The following is a 25,197-nucleotide window of genomic DNA, read 5'->3' as shown; positions in this document are numbered from 1 at the left end:
TACAGAAGATAATGATTTAATTGTTGGATCTCAATTGTAGCAGCACTTCGAATGTTGATTTATTTTACATCAACTAACTCCACAGGGATCAAAGCTGGAAAGGCTCCCAAACCCATACTGCTTCTCCCCAATCCTACTTAGCATCCTCCCTTTCTCAATCAATATGGTTTAACAGTAAACTCTTTGTTCAAAGGAACATAATGTGATTCAACGTCCATTTTGCATCTCCCCCAAGTCTGGAGTGTTCCTTTGCAATGAGATACTACGTATAGGACTCACCCAAGAACAAAGTAGTTAATGTTTTGAAATATCAATTAAGTAGAAGATGTGTATCTGATCTCTGCTAAGTTCAACAGAGGCTCCAAGGCAAGTTCAAGGTGACATTAACTGAAATAATTTATCCCAGCAGTGGTCCCACCTTAAAGCCTCAGAGCAATCAGACTTGCCAGACGAGTTGCCTATAGAACACACTGTATTCTACTTCATCGCTGCATTTTACTCAATGATAGTTGATCTATGTTTTGATTTTTAGATTCCACTCGGAACTCATTGATAAAGAACACATTTTTACACAGGGGTTCCAACATAGTCCACCTTGACTACATTGTCCATCCTTGACTTTCATTTACAGAACAGGTAGGTTGAGTGCTATTTGCTCCAGAGGTGAGGTGCATTGATCGTCTATCAGAGAGCTGTGAGGTGTCCTGGAGGACTAAGGCTGAGGGAGCTCTGGATTCAGAGTAGAAAGCCCTTTGGGAGAGCTGATCGTCAGATGGCTGTTGTTGTGCCGTGGAAACCATTGGCAGACTCTGTATAATCACTCCCGAAGTGCTGATGCCAATGCTGGATACCAAAAGACTGTTTGTTTCCTCGGATTGGGAGGGAAATCCGGTGGCTGAAGAGTTGTGAGATGGGATTTGTAACACCGAGCAAGTAACACTGGATGAACCTGCCGCTGGAACAATAGAGTAGGTTTGCTTAGATCCTTGCATCTGAGGCGATGAGGAAGAGAAGATGGGTGACGTTGAGGATGATGGGACGATTGCAACAGTCTGGGTACAATCGCTAACTACAGTGACCTCTCTGCTTTCCTCTTGAATGAGGGCATTGAGGCCATCCAGATCTGAGCAGTTGATGGTAGAACCAGTGATAAATGACTGGCTGCTTGAAGTTCCCTGACCAGCAACTGTGGTGGTCTGCATTAGAGCCTGATGGAGGGTGTCTGTAGCACTGGAGCCCATGGGGCTGAGCAAACGTCCTTCCTGCTCCAAAGACGAGTTAGCTTCAACTTCATTCTGGGATATTGCCTGTTGGGTTGGGGCAATCAAGTTGACCTGTTGTAACAGTTGCAGCTGGTTGCTGGAGGCTACGTCATCCCTGACCGGGTTTGGTTCAGACACCAGGGAGTCTCTTACTGTGTGATGTTCATTTACTGCTGCTTGAACAATGGAGTTGGTCGGATTTAGTTGGTGGCTAACTATAATATTCACCTCTGCTTTGCTAAAGGATGCGACTGATCTTGACTGAAGGTCGCTAGGCATTGAAGAATTGCTTTGGCTTTCGTGATGCATCTGCAGTTGTAGAACTCCGAGTTCACCGCTTTCAGTGCTGTGGGACAAATCACGATGCTGGTTCTTATGGCTGCGTAGCGAATCTTCTCGGACAAAACTTGCCTCGCACAGGTCACACCTGAAAGGCTTTCTGGCGTCTAGTTTGACCACCAACCTTGAACTGTTTTGCTTTTGCCCATCAATATCTTTCTTCCCTGAACCCATCTTGTCCTTGCCTACATGATGTTTCTTTACGTGCATGAGCAAGTTGCTCCGTTGCTTTGAATCAAAACAGCAAAATTTGCACCGGAAAGGTCGATCTTCGGAATGAATTCTTTCATGTACCTTCAGCGATCCTTTACTGGAGCAGGAGTAGCTGCAATGCAAGCATTTTATCGGCTTATCCGGCTGGTGAGACCTTATGTGCTGCCGCAGTGTGGATTTATTGCCACATTGGAAGTTACACTGCGGGCACTTGAACGTGTTCTCCATGCTGTGCTTCACACGGACATGAGACCGGAGGTTACCCTTCATGGCACAGCGGTAGTCACAGTAGTCACACTGGTAGGGCTTCTCACCAGAATGGATGCGCATGTGTCTCTTTAGGTCGGAGTTGATTTTAAACTTGGCGTCACACAACTGGCATTGGAAAGGAGCATCACCTAGATGGCAAAACAGAAATATGCACACAAGGTTATGCAAGGCACACCATAAAGTAAAGTTAACTGTAAAGTAAAAGTCACCAGCAGATTAATTCCAGTCAGATTTCACAATTAATAATTTAATTATCTGGGGCTAATGGTAGTTAATCTATGATTTGATTTTTAGCTTCTGCTTGGAAATCATTGATAAGGAACAGATTTATGTTTCTTGGTATATCATTTTTTAATGATGACAGTAGATTGGAAGTGACCAATGCAAAAGACTTGAGTTCGAAGAAGGGTCTCGACCCGAAACGTCACCTATTCATAGAAGCATAGAAACATAGAAAATAGGTGCAGGAGTAGGCCATTCAGCCCTTCGAGCCTGCATCGCCATTCAATATGATCATGGCTGATCATCCAACTCAGTATCCTGTACCTGCCTTCTCTCCATACCTCCTTTTCTCCAGAGATGCTGTCTGACCCCCAACTGAGTTATTTCAACTTTTAGTGTCTGTCTTCAATGCAATAGATTGTTCTGGACCAATAAAATGTACCAAGTAAAAGAACGCGCTTTTCCCCCTCTATTTCAGCATCCTGGTGTCTCAAATGTTCTTACGCCATCAAACTGCACGCTCTACAAGCAGCATTCAAATACCGTCAGCAGAAAATTTGCACCGGTCTCTCTAGGAGACAGTGAATAGCGAGAGATAAATCACTGGACAAGAAAATGCGATTTGGATAGATCACAAATGGAAATGGAAGAAATAAGATTCCATTAGGTTTGTACAGAGGTGGGACTTCGCAGTACATGAACAAGGAAGGAACAACAATCAATGATGTCAAGTAAGACAGCACGCTGCACTAACAGAAGCGAGCTCAAGGCATAATCTTTCTGCAAGTGAGCATATCAGGGGATTGATGCTTTCAGAATCAGCAGATAACTATCTAATAGAATTAAACTCATTCCTTCCATCCAGAGATGCTGCCCGTCCCGCTGAGTTACTCCAGCATTTTGTGTCCACCTTCGACTTTCTGATTCATGCACGCTTACCAGTGTGAGAACGAAGATGGATAATGAGCTGGCTGGAACTATGGCTGGCATATGGGCATATCTGGCATTTGAATGGACGCTCATCGGAATGGATCCTGAGGTGCTTTTTCAGGCTGCTGCTGTCAGCAGCGGCATAGTTACAGTGCTTGCACTTGTGTGGCTTCTCTCCAGTGTGTGAACGATTGTGCATCTTCAGCTTATCCAGACGACTGAATCTCTTGCTGCAAATATCACATTTGAATGGTTTTTCACCTGAAAAAACAGAAGGTTAAAATGACATGTTTGGAAAAGAAAACATGCCTATCTAAAGTCCACATGTCTTATTTCATGTTGTATGTAGGCTCTTATGAGGTAGGGAAAGCACATTTTATTAACTATTAGAATGAAATAAGAAGTAATCAAATTCACAGACGTTATCATTAACAATTCAGTCTCAGCGTACTGCTCGATCCTATACATAAGAGAAGAATGAGATGACAGGCCGAAAGAATGCAGCTTCCAAGTAAGAAATAGTACACTGAAATCCCTCCCAACCTGTAAGAGTCATAGGAAATATTTTAAATGTATACTGCAAAAAATATGCAGGAAGAGTGTAACGAATTTGCATATACGAAATCATGAACTAAGTTTATGTATATGCTTGAAGTAGGGTCTGAAGAAGGGTTCCGACCCAAAACACCACCCATTCCGTTTCTTGTTTATCTTATGTATATGCTTTCCAGGCACTTTGTGAAACAGACTTATCTCACAATATTTAAAATATTCCCCTCCCATCTTCAGGCTTTGTGCTCTAGTATTTGACATGTCTAACTTTGGAAAAAGACTGACAATCTATCAAGTTCAAGTTTGTGTTTTTTGTCACATGCACCAGTTAAGGTACAGTGAAATTTGTGTTACCATACAGCCATACTAAGTGAAAAGCAACAATCCACACAGCCACACAAAATAAAATTTAACATAAACTTCCACCACAGCGGAATCCACATTCCTCACTGTGATGGAAGGTAATTAAGTTCAATCATCTTCCTCCTTTGTTCACCCATGGTTGGCGATTTTGAGCCCTCCTCAGTTAGCCGCTGCCGATGGTCCGATGTCCGAAGTCCGAAGTCCTTGCGTCGGGATGATCGAAACTCCGGCGTCGGGATGGAATGGAACACCTGAGCTCTCTAGTTGGCATCGTCTTACTGGAAGCCGCGGCTTCACGGTGTTAAAGTCCACAGGCCCCGCGGTTGGAGCTCTCTGCAATCCTCGGCAAAGAAGTGCAGCTCTCGAAGTTAAAGTCCGCGCAGCACCCGCAGCTTGAAGCGCCGGGCCGGTCTTCAGGAAAGGCCGCACCACTCCATGTTGTTAGGCCGCAGGGGGGACGGAGATTCGACACGGAGAAAAATCGAATCACCGACGAGTTATGTGACTGAAAATGGTTTCCCCCCGATTCCCCCACCCCCCACATAAAACAGACTAAGAAACACTAAACCATATTTTCAAAACATACTTAAAGTAATAAAAACTGAGAGGGGACAGACAGACTGTTGGCGAGGCAGCCACCCGGTGTTTCGGTGTATCCTATTACCAATAAAGGCAGAGTCACACAACACAGAAACAGGCCCTTTGGTTACATATAAACAACAGAGGAACAGAGGTTCCAGCACTGATCTTGCAGAACACAACTGATCATAGACATCCAGTCAGTATTACACCCCTCCACCACCACCCTTCTTATTCTATGGCTAAGCCAATTTAGAAACAATAGGTACTGTAGCTGAACATAAGGAAGGCAATAAGAAAACCTCCGGAGAACTTTAAAGCAGGTGTCAATTCCTCCTAAATCACTAGCTCAAGTTAAAGGGTCAAAATAAAGCGGCGGATTGTATTTATTTTAGAGATACAGCACAGAAACAGGCCCTTCAGCCCACCGAGTCCATTCTAACTAGTCATCACCTCGCACAGCAGCACTACCCTGCACACTAGGAACAATTTACAATTTACCTACATACCTGTGCATCTTTGGAGTGTGGGGAATAAACCGGAGCACTCAGAGAAAACCCATGCCTTCACAGGAAGAATATACAACCACTGTACAGACAGCACTCGTGGTAGGATGGAACCCGGGTCTCTGGTGCTGTAAGGCAGCAACTTTGCAGTTGCACCACTGTACCGCCCTCATAAGTAAAGTCATAAGATTTAATGCAATCTGTGACCATTTGAGCAATTAAGCTACAATAAATAAAAAAACACAAAATGCTGCAAAAATGCTCAGGTGGTGAGACAGCATCTGTGGAGAGAGAAACCGGTGATAACATGTCATGTTAACATTCCAAATCGATGTTCAGTACTCAGTCCAAACTCCACAGATGATGTCTGACCTATTTTCAGCATGTTCTGCTTTTATATTAGATTTCTAGAATCTGAAATGTTTTGTTTTTCAAACAATATTCACGGATATGATCTTACCTGTGTGAGTTCTTAAATGACGATCTAAATCTTTATTTCCATGGGATGTTTTAAAAGCACAACCTAAAGACAAATGGAATAAAATTTTCATAAATTACACGAAATACCAGTAACTTTTTTTCTTCTCCCAATGACTCGGTAGTTAAGCATTGAAACATTTAAGATTATTAAAGGATTGGACATGCGAGTGGCAGGAAACATCTTCCCGATGTTGGGGGGTGTCCAGAACAAGGGGCCACAGTGTAAGAATAAGGGGTAAGCCATTTAGAACGGAGATGAGGAAAAACCTTTTCACCCAGAGAGTTGTGAATCGGTGGAATTCTCTGCCTCAGTAGGCATTGGAGGCCAATTCTCTGGATGCTTTCAAGAGAGTTAGATAGAGCTCTTAAAGATAGCGGAGTCAAGGGATATGGGGAGAAGGCAGGAACAGGATACTGATTGTGGATGATCAGTCAAGATCACAGTGAATGGCGGTGCTGGCTCGAAGAACCGAATGGCCTACTCCTGCTCCTATTGACTGGTGCAGGAGTAGGCCATTCAGGGGAATATGGCCAAGGTTTACAGCCAGCGCAGCTCTGCGCTAGCTCCACGACTCCAGGCTGGTTTCCCATCAGTCCAGGCAGAGCTGTAGGTTAACCCGGTGAGACAGGCAGAGTTGAGCTGCATTTAGCGCTGGATTGAGCCTCCGAAGTCTCACGTGTGTGTGAGTGTGCGCATGCGGGTGCGGCCACCAAGAAATCGAGTCCCCCCCTGTCCCCCCACATTTTGAAAGCAATTTCCGTGCCTGTCAGTGACACAGTGGATCAGTTGGTAGAACTGCGCCAGAAAACCCAGGTTCGATCCTGACCTCAAGTACTGCCCGTGTGGAGTTTGCACATTCTCCCTGTGACCGCATGGGTTTCCGCCAGATGCTCCACTTCCCTCCCACATCCCAAAGATGTGCAGGTTTGTAGGTTATTTGGCCTCTGTTAAAAATTGCCCAGAGTAAGTAGGGAGCACTTGCGAAAGTGGGATAACATAGAATTCCTGTGGACTGATGTGTTGGAAGGAACTGCAGATGCTGGTCTACACTCTAGACACAAAAAGAAGTAACTCAACGGAGCAGGCAACATCTCTGGAGAAAAAACTTAGGAGACATTTCGGATCGACATCCTGCTTCAGACTGAGGGTCAGGAGAGAGGGAGCTGAGACAGAGCAAATTAATGAAAGATATGCAAAAAGACAGCAACGATGATCAAGGAAAGATGTTATCCACAATGGTCCATTGTTGGCTGTGGGAAAGGTGATGACGAGTGATACAAACAGTGAAACAGCAGGACAAACTGATGATTAATGGTTATCTTGGACTCATTGGGTGGGCCAAAGGGCCTGTTTCCTTGCTGTATCTTTCAATTTAATTTCATCCTTCCACTGCAACTCACACATCTTGAAAGCGTGGCTATAATAAATATATTTGGGAGAACAATTTGGGGCAACCGCAGGAAATGCTACACTTGTTCCTTTACCTCTCCCTTCAACTCCATCCAAGGACCCAAGCAGTCTTTCCAGGTGAGGCAGAGGTTCACCTGCACCTCCTCCAACCTCATCTATTGCATACGCTGTTCTAGGTGTCAACTGCTCTACATCGGTGAAACCAAGTGCAGGCTTAGCGATCGCATTGCCCAATACCTCCGCTCAGTTCGCATTAACCAACCTGATCTCCCGGTGGCTCAGCACTTCAACTCCCCCTCCCATTCCAAATCTGACCTTTCTGTCCTGGGCCTCCTCCATGGCCAGAGTGAGTTCCACCACAAATTGGAGGAGCAGTACCTCATATTTCGCTTGGGTAGTTTACACTCCAGCGGTATGAACATTGACTCCAATTTCAGGTAGTCCTTACTTTCTCCCTCCTTTCCCACTCCTTCCCAGCTCTCCCACAGCCTACTGTCTCCACCTCTTCCTTTCTTCTTCCCGCCCCATCCCCACATCAATCTGAAGAAGGGTCTCGACCCGAAACGTCACCTATTCCTTCGCTCCATAGATGCTGCCTTACCCACTGAGTTTCTCCAGCATTTTTGTCTACCTTCGATTTTTCCAGCAACTGCAGTTCTTTCTTAAAAATCTCACACCCACTGTCCAATTTCCATTTCCTTGCAGTTATATTGAGCATCTGGATTGGACAAGCTAAAAGGAAGCACTGTACTGTGAGAAAACTATTCCAATTTTGTATGTGAAAGATTTAAGCCAAAGCTGAGTGTTCAGTTAACGCACTTAAATACATTTATAGGTCCACCAGGGGGCGCCGCACAATGGCAGCCTCTCCAACAGTCTGTCTGTCGTTTTTTTTTTTTTTTTTGTTATTTTTAGTGTGTTTTAAAAGTATATGTTATTCTCTGGTTTGTTTTACAAACCAGAGAATAACAGGGTGGGGGAGGGGGGGGATCGGTGGAAACTTTTTAAATAATATGTTAGCTTGTTTTCTGGATCGTATCTCCGGTCACTCTGTGGCCTAACATCATGGAGCTGGCGGCCTTGCTCGGGACTGACTTTGAGGCCCCACCGCGGGCCCGTGGACTTACCATCGGAGCCAATCCCTTGCCTGGGATCGATGCTCCAAACGCGGCCTGCAGATTTCATCATCGAGGAGCTCGCTGTCTCGGGTAGAGACCGATGTCGGGAGCTCCAAACAGCGCAGGTTTCGACCAGCCCTGACCCGGGGTCAGATCGTCCAGCACAGGGGAGCTGAGAATCCCCCCCGATGCAGGAGCTTGATCGCCCAGATGCGGAGAGCCCAAACGCCGCTGGCTACGGGAGTCAAGATCGCCCCGTCAACGGAAGGTTCGAGGCCCCCGAACGCGGGAGGGCAAAGAAGGGAAGAGATTTAACTTTTTTTCGCCTTCCATCACAGTGGGGAATGTGGAGCAGTCACTGTGGTGGATGGTTATGTTAAAATGTATTTTGTGTGTTCTGTTGCTGTTTTTTGGTATGACTGTATGGCAAATGAAATTCCTCGTATGTTGTAAAACATACTTGGCTAAGAAAGTATAATTATGATTATTATAATGATTATGACGATGATTATGAGAATTATCAGAAATGGGATTTTATAATATCAATATCTAATCCAAATGATGAATCTTTTAAGAAGGCCTATACATACCTGGGTAACAGCATGTTAACTTCTTCAGTGATGTCGAATTTGATTTTGATCTTTTTGAAGTTAGTCTTGTTAGTCCAAGGGATAAATTGGCAATTTGACCCGTACCGCTGGTGCTCGGTAAATAAGTCTGGTATCCTTGTTCAAAGCCAAACTCCGACATACTGTTGGAAACTATGTAGACAAAATTAATATGATTTATAATTAAATGTTCTCCATTTCTTAGAAACCTTATAAGTTACAATAATAATTCTATTTTGCTCTGTACAAGTAAATGTTAACATCAAGTTATCAGCACAATATAAATGTAGGAAGCAGCTGACACCCGATTTTGGCATTGCCTTGCTGCTATCAGTATTAACAGGGCTAAAAACCTAATGGCAAAACTCACTGCTTTCTCTGCTGAAAATCATTTCACTTGAGGCGGCAAGGTGACACAGCACTAGAGTTGCTGCCTTACAGTGCCAGAGACCCAGGATGCTGCCCGTACTGAGTTTGTACGTTCTCCCCATGACCTGCGTGGGTTTTCTCCGGGAACTCCAGTTTCCTTCCACACTCCAAAGACATACAGCTTTGTAGGTTAATTGGCTTGTCCCTAGTGTATGCAGAATAGTGTTAATGTGCAGGGATCGCTGGCCGAAGGGGCTGTTTCTGCGCTGTATCTCCAAACTAAACTAAACTAAAGACCATCTATACATTCTGAGAAAGAGAGGCAATTTTATCAGAATAGTGTTTGAATAATGATTTATAAAAGATGTCCCCCTCTAAACCTCAGATCTATGTTGTTGAATGGCATAATAATGAGAGCAGTACAATAAAGGTTACAAAGCTATCAGGTGGAGAATAAAAACAGCGTACGGTATTTGGTTTACTCTTTTCGTCACAAAGCAAATCTACAAAAGCCAATATTGTCTTTACAATTAAAGGAAGAAATGGTGGCTCATTCTGGTCTCTACACTTTCTCCAAACATGGCATTCATTTCCAGAGAAATGTCACAAAATGCCACTTGCAAATTACTTACAGACCCTAACAGACAGATCTAATCTACCCGGGCCAGCTGCCTGCCCCTTTTCCGGGTTTACGTCCGTGCCCGGGTGGGATTAGAAAGGGAATACGCCCTGTCTGTGGGCACCCTGAGGGAGTTCCGGGACCGTTGGGCTCCGCAGGGTGTTGAATGTATCCTCAATAAGGATTGTATCATAATTGTATAATAGTTTATTATGGATATATGTTTGTATTGTATTTATGGTGGTGAGTTCTGGCTTGTTTTATTGTAGTGTAAATATTATTTTTTAAGAATTGAATAAGTTTTTTGATTAACTAAAAAAAACAACAAAAAAAACAGACAGATCTAACAGACCCAAAATGATTACTGCAGAGCTGATCACAATAAATGTGTATTGTTATCGACTTCAATGTGTCACCATGAAAGTGTAGGCACAAGGAACTGCAGGTGCTGGTTTGTAAAAAAAGACTCAAAGTGCTGTCATAACTTAGTACGTCAGGCAGCATCGCTGGAAACATGGGTGGGCTTAGGACCTAAGGGTCTCGACATAAAACATTGCCTACCCATGAGCTCCAGAGATGCTGCCTGACCCACTGGTTACTAAAGAAGAATCCTGCCACAAAATGTTGCCTATACATGTCCTCCAGAGATCCTACCTAATCTACTGAGTTACTCCAGCATTTTGTGTCTTTTTGTTACCAAGAAAGGCCTCCTTCACATCTATTTGCCTTTCTTCAAACCTTCTGTCCCTTCTCAAGAACAATGAAGCTCACTGAGGTATTGTTTGATAGCTTCAGTCAATTGGCCACTTTTCATGGACAAGGATATATATCGATCATCAACAAGCTCTTTAGTTTTGATGCACGGCCATTCGATAAACTAACCAGTCGTCAATGCTGCACAGACACTCGGAGAAATGCACAAATTATCCAACAGTCAGGGAAAAACTTGACTGATACTTCCCTCGTTTTTTCAGCGCACAATCATAGAATCCCAAGGGATCCTCCGAGTACTCTCTCCAAGGATCATATTGGCTGTATAATGCCTTCAATGGAGTCTATTAAGCACCATCCAGGAGAAATGATGACACCAGGCAGAAAGTACTTCTGTGATTGATCATTTACGAAATTTTCAGCAGTCTTGGCTATCATGAGATTGGAATCAATGGCTTGTTCATATCATAAAAATCCCATCTTTCCTTTTGATCTTTAAAATTGAATCTTACTTAAGCATTTCCGTCCCTCGCACTAGAGTCTTCTTGCACTACTAAATGTTTCTGTTCTATGACAGGAACAATTGTCATTCCTGGGACATTTTGGTCTACATTCCTCTGGGATGGGGAATTATGCACAACTGATCCTGTTAAGAGTGCAAGGGAAATTCATTCTAGGAATTTCCAGGATGAATGTCTCGAGAGCATGAAACAACCCCAACACAATCATTACTGAGTTACACTCCATGTAATGTCAAGTTTCAATCATGTAACACTGAAAAAGACTACATTATGCGATAACTTTCATTGTCTTTTGACTCCACAGTAGGCTTTAAAATAGGTTTCAAATTTTTTGGGGTAAAAAGTTTTTGTCAAAAACATGGACGAAGGGAGTTTAAGTTAGAATTATTCTACATGAATGGCAAACGTACTCAAATAGGACAAAACTGATCATAAAGTAAAATCGGCGTCTTAGTGTCTGCTGAATGTCATTTGTATGTCGGAAGGAAGACAAGTCTTCCAATCCAGAGCGATCATCTGGAAAAATACCAAGTCACCATTTTGTTGCATTCTTGCGAAAGAAGTATAAATCAAGATGATTTGTTATTTTATGTTTAATATCTGCAGTCTTAAAATTCTGTGATTAAGGCCACAGAATTAAAGAAGTGTATCCTAATGCCCCTGTCCCACTTAGGAAACCTGAACGGAAACCTCTGGAGACTTTGCGCCCCACCCAAGGTTTCCGTGCGGTTCCCAGAGGTTGCAGGTGGTTGCAGGTAGTGGAAGCAGGTAGGGAGACTGACAAAAACCTCCGGGAACCGCACGGAAACCTTGGGTGAAGCGCAAAGTCTCCATAGGTTTCTGGTCAGGTTTCCTAAGTGGGACAGGGGCATTACTGACTATCTTTAGCAGCTAAACACCCAAGGATGTTCAGACCTCCGTTTCAGACCTTCTCAGACTAATTAACCTAGGCCGCTGTGTTTTTCTTGGTGTGAATGACATCAGGCCCAAAGGTCCTAAGTTTCAAGTATATATTCAGTCAGCCAAATGGAAAACAACATCTTGACAATAAAATCAATTATCAAAGAGGATTTCAGAGATAATGCTAACATGATTCATGTGAACTGTTTTTTGTAAACATTAAATTCAGGAAACCAGCAATAAATTTGCCGGCAGGGGAAAAAAAACTGTCGTACTATAGATCACCAACAATGAAAATAAAGATCAATACCAGGATTAGCGATGTACTACAACAAATAAATAATTCAGCTTGCATTCAAAAAAAAAACGACCCAGAGCCCAAAGCACAGTCATAGTTTTTAAAATGACTTCTTGGATTCACTAAGTGCAGTCAATCTTCAGCACAATGTCTTTCCCCTTGGGAATTAAGTCAGAGATATTTTCAGCATGACCCTCATTCCCTGCTTCCGAAGACCTATTTAAGACCAGTCTTTTGGAGACACTTCCAGTGAACCATGTCATTTTCTGCGTCTTCCAACTGATGGTCTCTGCTTGTTTACCTGCTTGTTCACTAAATACGCAGAGATAACTTTACAGTATTCCCAGTGCAAATGCTGGACAGCGTCAACGTTAAAGTCATTTTTACCACAACCATTGGGAGTTTCCCCTCTATTTTCTCCCAAAGACAATAATTCTTGCAAAGATATTGGTCTACAAATACGTTCTACAAATGACAATCTTGCAAATATAGAAATAGGCTGCAGACAACCACTAACACCTAGAGCTCGTGGTAGATTACTTATCCATTTCAGACCATGAACATCTAACCTCAATTTGGTTCTAATTCTCATCGGATATCTACATTTAACAGGTCAGGCAGCATCGTAGAGAGAGGAGGAGTTAATATTTCAAGCTATAGAACCAGGAAAGAAAGAACACCTTCCAGCCTCTCGTGTTATCTCCAATCTTCTCTCCCGACCCTCCTAACTATATCCAGCTAGCTCCTGCCCCCTGCACCACCCCCCCCCCCCCCCCCCCCCCAGGTTCAGATTCATTTATCTCATTTCAGGTAGCCCCGGCATTCCCTCTCTCTCTATTCCCCCCCCCCCCCCCCCACCACCTAAGTCGCATTAGGTTCTCATTCTCATCCTACAAACAGCTTACAATGGCCTGTTTCCTTAATCATCGTTACTTTTTTGCATATCTTTCAGTCATCGTTCTTTATCTCTCCCCATCATCGTATATATCTCATTTCCCTTATCCCTAACTAGTCTGAAGAAAGGTCTCATCCCAAAACATCACCCATTTTTTCTCTCCAGAGATGCTGCCTGTCCAGCTGAGTTACTTCAGCTTTTTTGTGTCTATCTTCAGTTTAAACCAGCATCTACAGTTTCCTACGCAACACACTTAACATTATTTTCACACAATATCTCAAATGTCTTCCAGTTACATTCTTAGCTTTTGTATCCTATTCATTATTGGAGAAACCCGAATGCACTATAGATATTGGCATTATACCAAAATAGTCACAAAGATCAGTTTTAAAAGGGTCCATTAATGCCACTTGAAGCAAGTGTTTATATATTGGTATATAGTGATATTTTTCTTATTTTGGCTGGAGTTCCAGAAGTCTCATTACCCCATCCATCAAAGGTGAGAGGAGGGGATACAAAGCACAAGCACAACAATGCACAGTATTTTGCTGCTTACTGTTACTGCCATTTAGGCTCAAAGTCAATTCAATAACTCAGGTATTTTTGTAATCTTTTTTTAAAGCTATCTGCGAGTGCCAATTTTATTGAATTCTATTAATTGTAAATTTAAATGAATTAGTTCCAATCAAAAGGTTTTAGGTGAGGGAGAAAAGATTTAATAGGAACCGGAGGGGTAACTGTTTCACACAAAGGGTGGTGGGTGTATGGATCAAGCTGCCGGAGGAGGTCGTTGAAGCAGGTACTATCGCAAACATTTATACAGGTACATGGAGAGGACAGGTTTAGAGGGTCGGATATGGGCCAGATGCAGGCAGGAGGGATTAGTGTAGATGGGACATGTTGGTCAGTGTGGGTAAGTTGGGCCGAGGGGCCTGTTTCCACACTGTATTACGCTATAAAATTAATTGACTGATTATGTGAAGGTTGCTTTATCGGCAGATTTGGTACAATACTGCCCCCTAAAGGAACATTTTGCAAAGCGTTACTCATTCATTATATTGGTCCATGAGCAACATCTTGCATAGACAACAGATGTGCGTGAAAGGGAGAGTGATGCCAATCATTAAGCAAGCATTTTATTTTGACTCTATGCTAATCCATTTTATTCTGCCCACATTCCTATCTACTCCCTCCAAACTCTATCACTAATTTACACACTGGGGGCAATTTATAGTAGGTCATTAATGTGGTGTACTAGTCAGGATTCTTCCACCCGTTCCTCCATCTCCCACCTCCTCCTCCATTGCCTTTCTGCCCCCTCTCCCATTCCCTTTCGGCCCCATGGTGTTGCTGTCACCACCACATTTTCACCAGTGCCATCCATTTCCTTCAGTAACCACGTTTTAACTTGGGCCCAGTTGAAAGCCCTTGTTTGATGACTCTGGAAGAGCCAAGCAGAGGTTACAACATAGAACAGTGCAGCAATAGGCACAGGCTCTTTGGCCCACAATACATGATGCCAAAATAATCTCCTGTGCCTGCAGAGATCAGCAAAAAAAGTTCACAGCACTTTAGAAATGAGCAAAAGTGTTTAAGATAGGAACACGAATGATTATGCAAGAAACATAAAAGTGAATTGTAAAAACTTCTACAAATATATAAACACATAAAACATTTTTAAGGTGAGTATAGATTCATCAGAGACAGAAATGTAATAATATATGAGGGATTTTATAATACTGCAATAATATATTAACTGTATAAACATATTAATATTATTTAAATTTTCACTAAGATGACATGTTAACTACGACTTTTATTCTGTTGATATGATGACACAAATTTCAGTTCAGCTACAACCAAGACTGTACTTCAGACAAGCATTGTTAATAATGAATACCATGCCATCATTATTCTGTTTCATATTCAAGTAGAAATCTGTTTGCCTCATCCATACCAGAGATGGTCTGTGTCTGTGCAGTGATGGTACTTATAGCCGTTGGAGTCTGAGTAGCTGGTGGTGCTGCCTCTGTCACAAACTGGACCGAACTAGGACCTGCGGCCGTACCCAGGTGGCAGCCATGTTGTTTGTGGGCCACAAAGGTATCCAACGTGGTGTACTGTTGCTTGCAGATGCCGCAGATGTGGATATCAGCACTCACCTCCACTAACACTGTGGCCCCTGTTGAAACTATGTAAAAAGAAAACATTAGGGTACATTGCACGACAAAGGACTTTTTTCACCCCCTTCTATAATGTTGTTCTTATTGTCTAAGACAACATGAAAAACAGCAGTCTTTTAAAGATTTGTTGTCTTTAAGAAAATCATATTTTGTTAGAAAATGTAATTAGTCCAAGACATGATACTCAAAACAATCTAGAACCTAAGTAAGGTAAAACAGATTTCTCCTGCGGTGATAAGATGTGCTGGGATATGATTTCATAGTAAGCTTTAGCATCAATCAGTTATACACAGCTGAGCTCAGTTTAACATCCTTTTACAGGCTGTCCTTGGATTACATAAGGGTTCCATTCCAGGGAACTGTCCATGTCGATTTCTCTATGTCAAAAATTTATAGAGTTTGCGAATAAGCAATGTCGCTTATTATATATGCACTCGTTTTCTATCGTTGTAAATACACTTCTTGTAACCCTTTCATTTCATGTAATAATCATGACAACAGCATCCACAATTAAACTAATGGAGTATCTACTATGTGCAGTCACTATTGAATACCTTGAAATATTTTATCGTTATTGCTATTGCTAACTTGAAAAATGCATGGGAGAATTTGAGTAAAGTTCATCCTACTGCTGTGTGGGGATGTTTTATGTCAAATTCCATAGTGTGTTGTGTTCTTTGTTTTTATTGTATGAGAATTTCATTTCACTGTGCCATCTGGCACATGTGACAATGAAATGTATCTTGTATCTTGTACTTCTACCATTGATCTTGTGAACCTTTCTAGTGTCGCCATCTCAATCAAATGTCATGGAATACAACAACACTAAGCATTTTTAACTTAGTGAACGATCTTTTAAGTCTAAAATTGTCACCACTGTTCACTTCAACCTTTCAATCCACATTTTCTCACCTTGAATATGAGAAGTCATTAATAATCTGAAAAATAAAAATTAGCTCCTTGGAAGTAAAAATGTGTGCAATCATAAGTGACATAAATGCCTCCTTTGTGTTCCAAACTTAATTTCTTAAACTTTTCTTAAACTACCTTTTTCTTTAAATAAAACATGGGTTCGCAAGATCAATGTTAGGAGCAGAAGAATAAATGTTACAAAATATATCCCATGCACTTTTCAAGTTATAATAGCAATAACAATAAAATGTTATTTTGCAGCAGTGGGTTCTTGTCAAGTATTGTGCTATCATTTGCAACATGACATGTGGTACAATAATGAGCTCAGAGCCTTCAGTGGCTAGCTTGAGTATAAAATATGCACTAATGGTGGGGCAAATATACCATGGAGTGGCAAGAAATCGATGAGATCCAGCACCACACTCAGATGGCTGCTAGGGTACTGTTCCCCAGAGCAGTTACTGTGAAGGTCAGAGTCCCTCAGGTAAATAGATTGATGGAATTACCTTGAGATGGACACATTCAACACCAGCCAGCTTGATTGAAGGCATCAGTGCTCCAGCCCACTCAAGAACCCCAGGCTAGGTAAGTGTTGCCTCTGTAATTGATGCCTGAGCAGGTTGCGAACCGCCAGTGACAAAGGTATGCTTCATTCCAAGACCCACTGTTTGCAAAATACCCCCCTGTGGTAGGATTTCACAGCAGTGACATCAATTACACAGAATACACTGAGTGGAATCACTGCCGTGCCCAGCGGCCTTTGTGTCCAAAGACATCGTCCACATAGAAAGCCACTCGACGAGTCTGAGGAAGGGTGTCGACCGGAAATGTCACTCGTTCCTTCTCTCCAGAGATGCTGAGTGCCCCACTGGGTTACTCCAGCATTTTGTGTCTATCTTCGGTGTAAACCAGCATCTGCTGTTCCTACTTACAATATCCCACCTCATTCGTAGAAGGGCCGATCTCATTTAGCAACTGAATTTTGCAAAACATTCCATTGTGTAGCATATAGAAATATTGTGGCTCACATTACTACTTTTAGCGACTTCTCATTCAGTTTAGCATCAGCAATGTTGTGAAAGTTTGTCCACAACTTATTTTTCCACATAGGATTCAAATTGCACATAAAAGCCTCCCTGTGTGTGTGTTCAACATCACTTGATCTTAAGTTAAATGCACAATTTAACTGTTCGGTGTAGCCAAAAGACAGTGGACAGCCTCAGCACCCCATTTCCTTCTAGCTTAACACATCATCTGAACTCTGAAAAAAAATAGTGGCCTGACATAATGTGTAAGGAGGAACTGCAGATGTTGGTTAAACTGAAGACAAACACAAAATGCTGGAGTAACAGCGGGTCAGACAGCATCTCTGGTGAAAAGGAATAGGTGACATTTTGGGTCCAGATCCTTCTTCAGACTCTTCAGAAGGGCTCCTCAGACTCTGAAGTCTGAAGATGGGTCTCAACCCGAAACGTCACCTATTCCTTTTCTCAAGGATGCTGCCTGACCCGCTGAGTTACTACAGCATTTTTGTGTCTGTTTGTGTCCAGAAGTGTTCTGCTTGTGAATTGCACTTGTACAAACCATGAAAACATATAACAACATAAAACATAGCCCACAGATTCCAATAATTTGCATACAACCCAAGATAGAGAAGAACAAAGAAAAACACAGGATCGAAATAATCTGCAATCCACTTCGCAGTCATCAAAACAAAATCCTAATGTCCTGAAATTCTCATCCAATTTTCATTATAATTTTTTCGATATTTCAAATATTCAGATATACGAGTGTTTATTCTGTTTCAGTGTCATATAATTCAATATGCATCACTAACCCAGTTTTTGATCCTTCAGTCAACGTTAATGACCCGCCTCCCTGCAATCCACATCTTACACTCAATTTACAATTTTGTTTTAATGTATGCTTTAGACATTTGAGTGCAGATAGGAATATTAACTTTTTCTTTTTCACTTTACACCAACTCAAGCCATCAAGTCACCATTTCTAAACTAATCACCTCTTTCACATCTGCTTCCCAGAGGTACTGCCTCCTACTCTTAGTCTTTAACTCTACCTTGTTCAATTGCTATATTACTGTACTTCAATACCTTTTCCCACAATTCCCCCAACCCACCACTTCCCCCAAAAATCCTTCAACAAGCTTTACAGATCACAGCGATGTATTTCTTTTGAACTCACAACATTCTACATCCAACAATCTGCCTATCAGAGAATCCCCTTGCCTGTGATTTGCTCAACCCCCTCTTTGCTCCCAGTTTTTCCCCCACTCCCAATAGACAATAGGTGCAAGGTAGCCAGCACCACCATTCAATGTGATCATCCACAACCAGTACCCCGTCCCTGCCTTCCCCTCATAGCCCGACTCCGCTATCCCATCAGCAATCAGTCTGAAGAAGGGTCCTGACCTGGAACATCACATCCATTTTCTCCAGAGTTGCTGCCTGACCCGCTGAGTTACTGCAGCTATTTGTGTGTATCTTCAGTATAAACCAGCAACCGCTGTTCCTTGTAATTGGAAGATAAATGGGTTTTTGGTCTTTCTTAAAAGAGAAACTCATCAGCTTCACTTCTATCCATGAATTGAATTTATGATTTTTTTATATTGGAACCATTCAAAACCACAAAACGTCTTAAAGTGTTTTTTTTCTGCCAAATAAGATTTTTTTCTGAATTACAGTTATCCATTCCTGAAAGACATAGTTATCCAGTGTGGATAACAATGGTTAACGTACTAAGTGCTTTTGAACACTGCGCTATTCACACAAAAACACAGAAGGCCGTGCAGGGCGCGTCAATGGGTCTTTTTAAGGCAGAGATAGATTCTTGATTAGTACGGGTGTCAGAGGTAATGGGGAGAAGGCAGTAGAATGGGGTTTAGGAGGGAGTGATGGATCAGCCATGATTGAATGGCAGAGTGGACTTGAGGGACCGAATGGCCTGGTTCTGCTCCTATCACATAACTTCCTTCATGAGTGAAGAACAATTGATTAAAAATTATACCAACCTTATATTTCATCATTATTTAAGCGCTTTCTAACTTTAGAGATATGAAATTAACAAAAAAGGTATAAAATTATAAAATGAACAACTAATTTGTTATCTCTAAATTGTGAAATTGCCCCTACTCTGCATCCAAAGGGGCAGTTAAACTTCCCATTGTACAGACTTTTCACCATGACAGAATTAAGAAGGTATCTACTCCAACACCAGAGGGAGCTCTTCATCTTCCTCAGACATTTTCATCACTATTAGTACACACAAGTATGTTTAAGAATCCATGTTGGCATTCTTGTCTGAATTGGAAAGTCAATGAAGTGGATATGTCACGAAAAATACAAAGGGAATTTATAATGCAGCTTTCATATCAAACTGCATTGCTCTTCACGTTCAAATTACTGCATTTAAATCCAGTCGTACTTATGAACTAATACGACCATGAAACAAGTCCATGTATTTTTATCTCTCGTTTCCCTTCCCCCAGACTAGTCTGAAGAAAGGTCTCGATCTAAAACATCACCCATTCCATCTCTCCAGAGATGCTGCATGTCCCGCTGAGTTATTCCAGGTTTTTGTGTCTATCTTCGGCTTAAATCAGCATCTGCAGTTCCTTCCTACACATGTTTTTTTATGATATTGGTTAAGTGCAGCTTTTAAGACTGATAGATAAGTTATCTCTGTTGAACAGTGCCCCACAGAGTCCTTTAATTACACCTAAAATACAATCACAATATGTGAGACCATGTTCTAAAAAGGAGCTGCAGATGCTGGTTTCTCCTAAAGATAGACACAAAATGCTGGGTAACTCACTTCAGTTGAACATCTCAGCTAGCTAACTGGATAGTGAATTGGTTTCATTGTGGGAGGCAGAGAGTGGTGGCAGTAGGTTGTTTTTCAGACTGGAGGCCTGTGACTAGGTGTGCCTCAGGGATTTTAATGACAAACAAATGGGTCGGATACAGTACAAAGCATGATTAGTAAGTTTGCAGATGCAAATAGGTGGTATCAAAGACAGCGAACATGTTCATCAAGAATTACAGCAGGGTCTTAATCAGCTGAGCAAGTTGGCCAAGGAATGTACTGTGAGGCGGTCATAATGCGAACACCATCATCAAGTTCGCTGATGACACCACTGTTGTGGGACGTATTACTGATGGGGACGAGCCAGAATATAGAAGAGAGATCGAACGACTGACCAAATGGTGCCAGCACAATAACCTGGCCCTCAACACCAGCAAAACCAAGGAACTGATTGTGGACTTTGGTAGAGTTGCTGCCTTACAGCGCTTGCAATGCCAGAGATGCAGGTTCGATCCCATGTACGTTCTCCCCGTTACCAAGTGGGTTTTGTCCGTGATCTTTGGTTTTCCCCCATACTCCAAAGACGTACTGGTTTGTAGGTTAATTTGGCGGTATAAGTGTATATTGTCCCTAATGCGTGTAGGATGGTGTTAATGTGCTGGGATCACTGATCAGTGTGGACTCGGTGAGCCGAAGGGCCTGTTTCCACATTGTATCTCTAAACTAAACTAAACTGAACTAAACACCCGGAGAAAAATGACAGTCACAGAGAGAACGTGCAAACTGCACACATAGAGCACCCAAGGTCAGGATTGATCCCGGGTCATAGAAACATAGAAAGTAGGTGCAGGAGTAGACTACTCGGCCCTTTAAGCCAGCACCGTCATGCTGATCATCCAAAATCAGTACCCCGTTCCTGCTTCTCTCTCCCCCCCCCCCCCCCCCCCATATCACTTGATTGGTGCAGCTGGTAGAGCTAAATCTAACCCTCTCTTGAAAACTGGGCCTCTAGCCCTGTGAGGCCAGCTCTACCAGCTCCACCACAGCATAATTTATATATCCATAGATATTTTAAGTGTTTGTTTTGAGATTATACACAAAGTTGCCTCAAAATTAATTTTCTCTCTTCTTAAGAGCTTTTAAGATTTTTATTGTTCAATCCAGAAAACCTCCCGATCCACTTCCCTATCACCACTTTGTCGCCCTACTTTTTCAATTTAATATTATTATTGACTTCTTTAATTAACCACAAAATGTGCTTCTTTCATATGGAATCTCTCTTTCCAATAGGGATAAATTCTTGCTGAGTGTTACAGACCAACAGTTTGAATATCTGCCGTTGTTCATTTACTACATTCTCTTAGCTTATTTGCCTGGTCCACCCGAGACAAAAACACTTTTGTACCATTATAGCATCCTCATTTATACTGAAAGAGTTTTATTCCTGTGTTTTCACCTACATCCTCAAACTTTAATTATCTATAAAGTGCTTCAGACATCTTCGTCATGAAAGGTGATAACAACAGGTTTCTTCTCAAGTTTTTAGTTGGCGTAGAATTCAAGCTAATGCTTCTCATTCAAAGTCTGAATACAACGAGGGCATATTCCTGAGGGTTAACAGAATCAAGGGATATGGGGGGAAAGCAGGAACAGGGTACCAATGTTGGATTATTAACCATAATCATATTGAATGGTGGTGCTGGCTCGAAGCACCGAATGGCCTACTCCTGCACCTATTTTCTATGTCTATACCCGAACATCAACTCAATGGAGACACAAGGAACTGCAGATTCCTTGCAGGAACTGCACCAAAACACTAGGTGCTGGAGTATCTCAGCTGGTCAGGAAGCATCTGAGGAGGGAATGGAAAGGCAACATTTCTGGTTTCAGAGAGGTCACGATCCAAAAAGGACCTATGCATTTCTGGTTGCGAGCCTTCTGCAGCCTGAAGAAAGATCACAATGTGAAATGCCACCTATCCATTTCCTCCGCAAATGCTGCCTGACCTGTCAAGTCACTGCTGCATTTTGTGTCTATCTTTGGTGTAAACCAACATCTGCAGTTCCTTCCTACACACTTTGTGTTTTGCTCTATATGTCAACTCAACATAGATTGCACCCTGGACCCTGCGCATTGATACAATGGGCCCCGATAGTACATTTTGTTCTATCAACAGCTATCAACAATTTGGTTTGCTTACTTACACGCGTATTATATTACTGCCCTGCCCAGCCCAATTGGCAGCAATGTTTCTTTGAATGGGTGCATTGTTAGTTCATATAACATAATAAATTTTCTGGGTACTTTGTTGACTACTCACCTGCCAAACTAAAATGACAATGTGTTATTATTTAACGTAGCTGTTCAGATTTCATTGAAACAACAAGTTATAATTTGAAGAGCAGGCACAATCGCACCTTTGAAACACCAACTTTTATTGGAAACTAATGCATTAATTTGCAGAAACTGCTAATTTTTTATTATTTATATTACTTATTTATTTTACTTTTCTTTTACATCGGTTGGAAGCTGCATACTAAATCACGTTGCACTGATGTGCAATGACAATAAAATATATTATTATTATTATTAATACAAATTATTATCAAGTTAAAAAAAGGACATCGTTTTTAGGTGCACAGTGTGCTTAGAAAGTTGTAATTTCCAAGGGTGGTATTGACTAGAGGGAACCCCTAACTTTGTATATCATATACTGCCTTGCAAAGCCCTGGAACCTGAGTAGTACACCTCCCCGCCTTCCGATAGCCAGGTTCCCGGGTGGGACGCTACTCAGGTTCCGGGGCTGCCCCAGCGGCTCATGCAGCAGCGCCACTCTCGGCCTAGGCCCTTCCCCCGCCGCTTGCAGCCGCCCCGACCCCTGCATAGAGAACACGGCCGACTACTCACACGGCACCGGGCCGAAGTTGCCGCTCTGCCCGCCCGCGTTCATGGCGGAGTACAGGACCGGGAGACCCGCAGCCCGCCTCCTCTCCTTCCCCGTGTTTTATTGACAAACAAACGGGTCGGAGGCCGAGGAGCAGCTCGGGCCTTGACTGAGGGCGGCGGAAGCGGGCACGCAGCACTTCCGCCCGGTGTAGACCTGAAGACCAGTCAACCTGATGGTCCTACACAAACCTCAACAAAGTATATGCTGGCTACTCCTCTGCACAATGTGTAGCCCAGGCTCCTGTGTTAAAGTCAGCTCTGAAAATACTTCTTTTAAATGCCTGGCCATCTCAACTGTCAATTTCTCAAATGTTTTATCCCAATTAGACAGGTCAAGGATAACATGTCAAGGAAGGAACTGAAGATGAAATGTACAAGAAGGAACTGCAGATGAAATGTACAAGAAGGAACTGCAGATGAAATGTTCAGGAAGGAACTGCAGATGAAAGGTGCAGGAAGGAACTGCAGATGCTGGTTTGAACTGAAGATTAGGTACAGGATGGTACACAAAAAAAGCTGGAGAAACTCAGCGGGTGCAGCAGCATCTATGGAGCGAAGGAAATAGGCAATGTTTCGTGCCGAAACATTGCCTATTTCCTTCGCTCCATAGATGCTGCTGCACCCGCTGAGTTTCTCCAGCTTTTTTGTGTACCTTCGATTTTCCAGCATCTGCAGTTCCTTCTTGAACATTAGGTACAGGATACTGAGTTGGATGATCAGCCATGATCATATTGAATGGTGGTGCAGGCTCGAAGGGCCGAATGGCCTACTCCTGCACCTATTTTCTACGTTTCTATAGACACAGAAAGCTGGTGTAACTCAGCGGGACAGGCAGCATCTCTGGAGGGAAGGAGTGGGTGACGTTTTGGTTCGAGACCCATCTTCAGACTGGTTAGGGATAAGGGAAACGAGAGATATAGACCAAAGATCCTATAGACGGTGATGTGGAGAGATAAAGAACAATGAATGAAAGATATGCAAAAAAAGTAAAGATGATAAAGGAAACAGGCCATTGTAAGCTGTTTGCAGGGTGAAAATGAGAAGCTAGTGCAACTTGGGTGGGGGAGGGGGAGAGAGAGAGGGAATGCCGGGGCTTCCTGAAGTGAGAGAAATCAATATACCACTGTGCTGCAAGCAGCCCAAGCGGAATATGAGATGCTGTTACTCCAATTTGTGTTTAGCCTCATTCTGACAATGGAAGAGACCAAGACAGAAAGGTCTGTGGAATTGGGAAGGAGAATTAAAGTGTTCAGCAGCCAGGAGATCAGGTTGGTTCATGCAGGCTGAGCGAAGGTGTTCCGCAAAACAATCGCCCAGTCTGCGTTTGGTCTCACCAATGTCCACATCTTGAACAACCGATAGAGTAGATGAGGTTGGAGGAGGTGCAAATGAACCTCTGCCTAACCTGAAAGGACTGTCGGGGTCCCTGGACAGAATCGAGGGAGGAATATAGCGACAGGTGTTGCATCTTCTGTGGTTTCAATGGGAGGTACCTGGGAAGGGGGTGGTTTGGGAGGGAAGGGATGAGTTAACCAGGGAGTTGCGGAGGGAATGGTCTCTGTGGAAGGTGGAAACGGGTGGAGATGCTGGTTTACACCAAAGACAGAAAATGCTGGAGTAACTCAGCAGGTCAGGCAGTATCTCTGGAAAAAACAAAGGGCTGAATGGCCTACTCCTGTGCCTATTTTCTATGTTTCTATAAAATCCGTCTTCAGACCAAATAGTCTGAAGAAGGGTTTTGACTCGAAAAGTCACCTATTCCTTTTCTCCAAAATGCTGCCTGACCCGCTGAGTTACTCCAGCATTTTGTATCTATCTTTAAGGATAATATGTCAACTGTTTCATCCTTTTAGCTATTAATTTCATATTGTCTAGCATATCAGTAAAATGAAATATAATGTAAACTCTATATGTTTTTCAACAGTCCGGACTGCCCTGCCACTGGGGTTATCGATTTGTAATTCGAACCATTTAGTTAAAATTCGAAAAGCATTACAGAAGAATACTATGAGAAGTCAGGAGGAAACTCGGGAAGGTCTCTATGCCTGAGTTCATACAAGCATGCAAGCACACAAGTGTAAATGTGCCATGTGGCACCAACGCATCTACCCATCAATATGTGAACATTAATACTGATGTAGCAGAGACTGATCTTCAATTAACTTGGT

At 42.6% G+C, this 25,197-nt stretch overlaps 1 protein-coding gene across 1 annotated transcript; it reads right to left on the bottom strand.

The window, feature by feature from the left end:
• zfp64 (zinc finger protein 64 homolog (mouse)) lies at window positions 1-23,433 on the bottom strand. Its single transcript, XM_055652459.1, has 6 exons — window positions 22,991-23,433; window positions 15,124-15,357; window positions 8,836-9,006; window positions 5,697-5,759; window positions 3,246-3,497; window positions 1-2,212 (listed from the first exon to the last, which is right to left on the bottom strand). Exons 1-6 carry the CDS (start codon window positions 23,031-23,033, stop codon window positions 600-602), a joined length of 2,376 nt encoding a protein of 791 aa, XP_055508434.1. The 5' UTR covers window positions 23,034-23,433; the 3' UTR covers window positions 1-599.
• Between the last annotated feature and the right edge of the window lie 1,764 nt (window positions 23,434-25,197).

Source organism: Leucoraja erinacea, chromosome 21 (assembly GCF_028641065.1).
Source record: "Leucoraja erinacea ecotype New England chromosome 21, Leri_hhj_1, whole genome shotgun sequence".
Lineage (NCBI taxonomy): Eukaryota > Metazoa > Chordata > Chondrichthyes > Rajiformes > Rajidae > Leucoraja > Leucoraja erinaceus.
This window is presented reverse-complemented; position numbering and strand designations above follow the sequence as displayed.